Source organism: Penaeus japonicus, unplaced genomic scaffold (genome assembly GCF_977035675.1).
Source record: "Penaeus japonicus unplaced genomic scaffold, GWHDUDI00000001_assembly GWHDUDI00000037, whole genome shotgun sequence".
Lineage (NCBI taxonomy): Eukaryota > Metazoa > Arthropoda > Malacostraca > Decapoda > Penaeidae > Penaeus > Penaeus japonicus.
The window spans coordinates 1,157,899-1,165,398 of record NW_028234439.1 but is presented as its reverse complement, the minus strand read 5'-3'; the positions used below and the strand labels follow the sequence as shown (position 1 = coordinate 1,165,398).

Below are 7,500 nucleotides of genomic sequence, written 5' to 3'. Positions count from 1 at the left end.
ATGGATAAGTGGGTGAATATGTAGATAAATAGGAAGATAGACACAGATCAATGGGTGGATAAATACAGATGAATTGATAAATATGTGGACTGTTATATAAATGAGTCAATGGGTCATTCTTATGGAGATTTAATTGACACATGTCAACTTCATCTCCTTTATGAAGTTATCAATTCTCATTCATACCTTATTTTAAATCTAGATTCCAACAAAATTTCAGGTATTTATTCATTACAATACTAACTGAATGAGAAAAAATAATATAATTCTTAAAAATCAGATTCCTTAATTCTTAATTCTGCTTTTCTTTAACATTAAAATCATAATATTCTGAAATTGAAATAAATTAATGCAGAAAAGAACAACTGTCAAACAGCACACTTATCAAATGAATTCAAAGCACAATAAAATGAAATCAAGTGATATGAAAAAAAAGAGAAAAAAAAAATACAAAACGATCTACCTTGACTAAGCCAAACTTCTTGTGATTCTCTTGTGCAATCTTAACCATCTGCTAACTCATATGCATATAGCACAATTTTTTGCATAAGTCATGAGTAACTTGAACCTGTAATATGGACTTTATTTCCTCCAAGATTTTCTAACCACAATGCAGACCACCTTTATCTATGACAATCTTTATTATATCTGTTTACAAATGTGAGAACTAAAACTTTTTGTCATTTACCACTATTGCTATATCTAATCCATCAGTAGCACCATTCATGATACAGAGGTACTTTTAACCTTTAATTTTTTACTAGTTCAATAATACATACAATTAAAAGTGAATGACTCTGTAAAGATAACAGTATCTTAGATCTATTTCTAACATAATTTTACATACCTCGCTAGAGTGATGAAGCGTGCGAGGAGAAAAATAGTAATACTCCGGGAGAGATGGGACTGGCCGAAAGGACCCCTGAAGAATGGTCATGAACCTCTCCTTGATACTGGTATGTAGTTGCTGCAGGTCACGACAGGGTAGGTGGAGCTTCAACAGGGAGAGGGGGAATTTGCTGCTGCGACTGCTACCGCTAATCTTTGTGTTTAATGGCACTGGGGAAGCTGGTGTATCTTGGCTATCCTTCTTCATATCCTGCTGGAATATTTCAGTTCATTACTTCATTTCAAATATTATTGAAACCTTCAAAAACTGGATATAAAATCTGTATGTGGCATTGCTTGTATTTGGTTTTAAAAATAAATTCTTATATTGTTAACCTTCACAATACCAGGCTGATTTCCGTCTTCGGTTTCCGGTATGAAAACCGAATCTGGACGACACTGATGCATCTGCTCCAAATTCAAGCGCAGACGGAAGTCTCGGAGATGTCCACATATAGTCTGTTGGTTGCTATATATGTTAAGTAATATTGTTTTGGAGATAATAATGAACAAATTTAGCTTTGACTAACAAAACTATACACTGGCCTGATTGATCAGAATCATGAGAGTGGTTTGATTTAATATTCATAATTTAATAAAAACGAATATCCTGATACTGTACCAAAATTTATCATAAACAAATACGAATATTTTTCTAAATATACATATCAGTGTTGCTAATAATAGGAAAGTCAGCATTTTTAACATAAAATACAAACCAAGTAATCTTTAACTTACTTGAAGAAAGTGGGTAATTTCAATTTCCATAACTGATTCATGACAGTGATCGAGAGCAGCTTGCACATCATGTGAATGGACGTTGAGGTCCTTTTGAAGAGCTTGGAAAACCCCAAGGACAAAGCTGCGTAGGTGACACACTTCTATTGCCTCCATGTGGGCCCGTAGACAACTTGAATCAGCTAAAATTACAAAATCAAACTGTCAGCAACACTACAGAGAACAAAAACTGTAGTTATAGTAATTACACTCGATATAGAACAATTATACATTGTTATCCATTACACTACTATTACTATGAGTACTAACACTAGTAATACTACTACCTCCAACATCTGACTCCTCTGATCGTGGCTCAGGACTTGGCTGCTTAAGGTCCTCTGGAATGGTGAGTGAGGCGGGGAGGGGTTCATCTTTCAAAGGCACCGTGTCCTCTATCACATCAGATTCCAGCTTAAAGGTGGAATCCACATAGATGTCCTTCCCAACCACGTTGCAACGCTCCTCTCTGGTTCCATTATGAAATGCAGATCAAGAGACAAATGTTCACCTAAGTCTATCTTTATACACTTGCATATTTAGACATACAAATATACAGGAAGTCCATATATTCTACACTATTCATCCTTGTCAAATACATCAATAAATGAACATATCAAGTAATATATATAAAGTAATAAATAATATGGAAATAAAGATAAGTTAAAAAAACAATCCATAATAAGTACCAACAGGTCTAAAAGTGACTTTGTGCTATAAGTCAAAATAAAAAAAAGACTTGAAACTACAGTCAAAAGAAAATGACTCCCATACTGATTCTCTATGGTCTCTCTAATTATATCAACAGGAAAATAGATTAAAAAAGACCTCTATCTTTGGTATATATCTCATTGTTCCATAGGCAAATATAAGATATTTTACATTTTACAGGAATATACAGTCTTTTTTTTGCATTTGTTGATCTGTGAACTATCCAACCAGTAACAGTGACATTTCTATTACTAAAACTCTAGTCTATGTTTTTCAAACATATATATATATGCACATATATTAAATTGAACATGTAAAATGTAGGCATTTCAAGAATTCATAACTAACAATAAATATACACACAATTCATACATGCTCTTGATGGACTGAACAATTATCCTAGCTTTAACAACTCTTCAATACTGTTTATCTTACAAAGAAAAGAAAATTATTTTCATATAAATAAAAAAGGACATGAAATGCATGAAGGAAAATTAAAGTAGGAAAAAAAAAGGAAAGCATACCTGTTAACAAGCTGCGTGGTAATGCTACTTAACTTGCAGTCATAGACATAGATAGGAAGAGTGACTGCACCGAAGAGTGGCTTGTGACAAGGGGATGCCGGCACAGCACTCGTACTCTCATCAGCGCTTGGGACTCTACAGATGGGATCATTTTCATTTACAGCTCCGGGGCCTCTCAGATGTAAAGGAAGGCAACTATCATCGCTTCTTAGCGCCTCTGTTGACATGCTTTTACTCGATGTATCAAAGACACCTGTGTGTGACTTGGATGGCATGGATATGTATCTCTTCCTAACATGCTCACTTGGAGATGATGCAGGGGGAGGCTCACACTGTGGCTCCTTTGTGGGTGAGTCAATAGACCCAGTTCTGTTCCTCTCTGCTACTGATTCACCCTGACCAAATGAACTGCATCGATCCCTGCTGACGTGAAATGAACTGGCTCTTTCGCGTATGGAGTCTGAGAGGACTTGCTGCACTGGCTGCGAGTGAGTCGGAGGCACTGGCCCAGAACGGTACCTGATCCTTGGGGTGTTGCTGTCTCCGCTCTCCACAAACATGGTTGAGGACCGACTGCTTGTGGGAGTTGGAGGTGGAAGACTCGGTGAAGTTAAGTGTGTCAGTGATGAGTTGCTGCTCTCTAGAGACACTTGTTGCTCTGATGTCACTCCCCCTTGAGGCTGGTCAGTAGTGTTTGTCTCTGTGTCCAAGTCTAAAATGTTCTCTGTGCCAGGTATAAGTCTGAGGGCCTTATTTGAGGCATCAGCAATGTTGGCCCGCTTCACTAGTAACAGCTTCAGGTCATGATAGGATGCAGGAAGCAGAGTTATTAGAAGATGGTTATTGGAAACCCCTTTCAGGAAGCAACGCCATTTTGGAGGGTCACTCATTCTACCTGTGGATCAGAGAAATGTTCAAATCTAAGACAAAATGAATTGAGCAATTAATATAAATTTCCTCTGCAGTCATTTGGGATCACAAAAGTATTGTCAAAACATTAATTGCAGACTTATCTTGACCCTTATAATGCTTACACAACTCTATATAGAGTTATGGAAGGAAGATTTTTGTTGGACTCATGAAGGTTAAAAAATTGAAACAATGCTAAGATATACTCCAAATGTCCCTCCATTTGTTTGGCAACACTGACTCACTATTAAGCTGCCTACCAGCTGGATGGCTACTTAAGATTTGCTTCTTTTTTTTACCAAATGATGAATGTCACTTATAAGTAACATTTACATAAACTCTATTACACATTATGATTTCACTTCTTTTAACCCAAAGACAAATGTTATCCTTCGCTAACAGAAAAGAATCTGATTTAAAATAAATTTGCCATTTATTCTAACTTAATAATGATTGTCACTTACTGGCTATGTTTACAAAAATTAAAAATAAATGAAATTATGTAATTAAAAACAATCTAATCTCATCCTGTATCCTTTATTCCATAATCCTAAATCCTGCCCTACCAACATCTTGTGCAATATCAATGACTCAAAATAATTCTGCAACTGACCAACACTGGTATTGATAAATGGTGACGGCTGGGCGTTATGCGAGCGCTGGCGATCCCGGAGCATCTTGGGCAAGGCTTGCAAATCCGCTGTGCTCAGGTGAAACTCTCTATTATGGTGCAATTGACTCAGGTGTTCGAGCAACAGAGAATAGGCTATCTGGTTTGCCTCGTCGATGCCAGAGTTTTCTCCACCGAAAGTCACTCTTTTTATAAGGCTTGTGAACAAATCTGAGAAATGACATTTTATTATTTGGTATTAGGTATAGCACACGATCATGAAAATTCTATTATTTCATTTAAAGTATCAACTTTACACATTAGTAAATGAAATAATAGGTCAATCAATTAATAGGCAAATCAAATAATAGGCAGTTTTAATATAGGCTCATTAATCCATTCAGGACAGTAAATACACAAGACCCACTAACCCTGCACATAGGTCGACACAAGTAGTTCCACTTGCTGACACTTTGGCAGGAGCCTAATAAGATCAAACTTAAATGGCACTTGTGAGATCCTTGGCTGAAGGTCCTGGCTGGCTTCCAACTGAGGAGGTCGCAACTCAGTAAGTCCAGGGCCAGAAGGCATAGGTGCAGTCTGGCACATTAGCAACAGCTGTTCCAGAGTCAGTAGACCCCAAATACATTCCTGGTCCACTGGATAGAACTGCAAGGGAACAGGTATACATAAGTTATTAAATTCTTCACAAAGTTGACAATGAGGATCATATTTGATTATCAAGTAAGTATGAAGGCTCTTTCCTCGACCTACTTTTTTCATTATATTACTTATATCAATGATTCTGGGGACTTTCTATTATTGTCAAAGATTTAAGATTCTGTACTAATTGAATAAAGCAATCAATCAAACATTAAACAGATTTGCTATAACACTAAAACCATCTTCTCATTTCAGATCCTACATAATACAGCATTACAAATTTTTTGTGTTGTTTCCATAATATAGATGATGTATAACCTTCATTCTAGTGGTGTGTTACAATTATGTGTCTCATTTCCAGAGTTGTTTCCATAATAAAGATGGTATATAAACTTCATTCTAATGGTTTGTTACAAATTATGTGCCTCATTTCCATTGTATACATGGTATTTAAATTATAATCTACTGGCATGGTTTCCTGAGTATAGTTGAGAGATAAATATCATTCAAATAATGTGTTAAACTATCCCAAATATATGAATTTCATAATAAAGAAAAAGAAAGAAGGAAAGAATGCAAAGAATTACACAACATTTTTTGAGAATTAGATCCAATAGTGCTCTTTTCATGTAATTGCAAGAACACTGCATTAACAGCTTTTAGTTAAGCGGTATGTTTCATGGTAGCCTTATGTCTGAGACCTGATAACAAGACAGGTATCAGGAGTTCATCAATGACAACCAGGTGTGTTATCTTATCATCTACCGAACATAGCCAGAACTCATGCGATAACCTTTCATCTAATCCATCACTATTAGAACAGCTAGTCTTTGCTCACACTTCAGTTCCAACATTTCTAACCTATATCTTCAAGTGAATTCCCGATACTCAATAGTCACACTCCCACTTACTTGATTCATCTGACGTAAATGCAATTATGAATTAATTGCAATGATTTCAGAGATCTTATCATAATCAAAATTCTCTCCATGTTTATGCCTACATGAATATAGTTATCATAATAAAATATATCAAAATATATCACACATCAGTTACAGTAATATGGTAACTACATTAGAGGCTGATTGAGACAAGCATCAGATATTCATAAATTAGATCTTACAAAATTGTTGTTAATCTTTTATCAAAAACATGTAAAACTCGAGATGCTCCCATATATTGAACTTAAAGAGCTGAAGGGAAAAGAAGATAAACTGAAAAACTAGGTATTCATAAACAGCCTTTACAGATGGCAAACATTTTTCACAAAAAAAAACAGTCAACATTTGCAGATGCTGCAATAGTTGAGATAATTAGATTAAATGTGTGTGAGTTTGTGTGTGATTGTGATTGTGTATGAGTGAGTGAGTGAGTGAGTGAGTGAGTGAGTGAGTGAGTGAGTGAGTGCGTGCGTGAGTGAGTGCGTGAGTGAGTGAGTGCATGAGTGAGTGAGAGAGTGAGTGAGTGAGAGTGTGTGTGTGTGCGTGCGTGCGTGCGTGCGTGCGTGTGTGCGTGTCTGTGTGTCTGTGTGTGAGTAAATGAGTGAGTGAGTGAGAATGAACTTAGGAGTGTCTGTGCATGTGACTGAGAGAGTGAGCGAGTGTATGAGTGACAGAATGAGTAAATAATGAGTGAGTGAGTGAGTGAGTGCGTGTGAATGTGCTCAGGAGTGTGTGTGTGTATGTGTGAGTAAATGTGTGAATGAGTGAGTGAGAATGTGCCCAGGAGTGTGTGCATGTGAGTGTGAGTAAGTGAGTGATTGAGTAAGTGAGTGGGTGAGTGGGTGAGTGAGTGGGTGAGTGAGTGGGTGAGTGAGTGAGTGAGTGAGTGAGTGAGTGAGTGAGTAAGTGAGTAAGTGTGTGCATGTGTGTGAGTGAATGAGTAAATATTGAATCTGTAAATGAGTGAGTGACTGAGTGAGTAAGTGTGTTCATGTGTGAGTAAATGAGTGAGTGAGAGGGTGAGTGGGAATGTGCTCAGGATTGCATGTGCATGTGAGTGTGTGAGTAAATTGGTGAGTGAGTGAATGAATGAGTATATGAATGAGAATGTGCTCTCGAGTTGTGTACATGTGAGCAAGTATGTGAGAGTGTGAGTGATTAACCCATTGCGTACGGGTGTCATGACATACATGATGTAGGAGCTTTGGCCTGACGACGGGCGTCATGACGTATATGACGTTCGGGGATTTTGGATCACTGTGCTATTTTATTCTGCTATGAAAAAGGAATGAGTGATGATGGCTACTGCAGTCATAATTACTATAATTACCGTAATATCGTGCTAGCTTAACGTCCCAAACCACTTTTTCCTAGCACCAGCAGAAGAGAGAGCCTTGAATGGCACCCATCCACGGTCTCTAGCAAGCATGATCTCTATAGAGCGATGGCACACACTAAGTTGATGAACCCTTGCTCT

The 7,500-nt window shown here is 37.1% G+C and overlaps 1 protein-coding gene across 21 annotated transcripts in view; it reads right to left on the bottom strand.

The window, feature by feature from the left end:
- The window catches only part of LOC122258950 (KICSTOR complex protein SZT2), a 106,745-nt gene that overhangs the window by 64,248 nt on the left and 34,997 nt on the right, over window positions 1-7,500 (bottom strand). For 16 of the 21 annotated variants that reach the window (XM_043025260.2, XM_043025266.2, XM_043025273.2 and 13 more), the window contains exons 20-26: window positions 4,851-5,088; window positions 4,423-4,650; window positions 2,901-3,795; window positions 1,950-2,134; window positions 1,627-1,808; window positions 1,225-1,347; window positions 848-1,102 (exon numbers count right to left, since the gene is read on the bottom strand). In XM_043025260.2, coding sequence (XP_042881194.2) covers window positions 848-1,102; window positions 1,225-1,347; window positions 1,627-1,808; window positions 1,950-2,134; window positions 2,901-3,795; window positions 4,423-4,650; window positions 4,851-5,088 — 2,106 coding nt within the window. The remainder of the gene's footprint in view (window positions 1-847; window positions 1,103-1,224; window positions 1,348-1,626; window positions 1,809-1,949; window positions 2,135-2,900; window positions 3,796-4,422; window positions 4,651-4,850; window positions 5,089-7,500) is intronic. The other 5 variants (XM_043025263.2, XM_086532761.1, XM_086532759.1 and 2 more) reach the window with 3 other exon arrangements.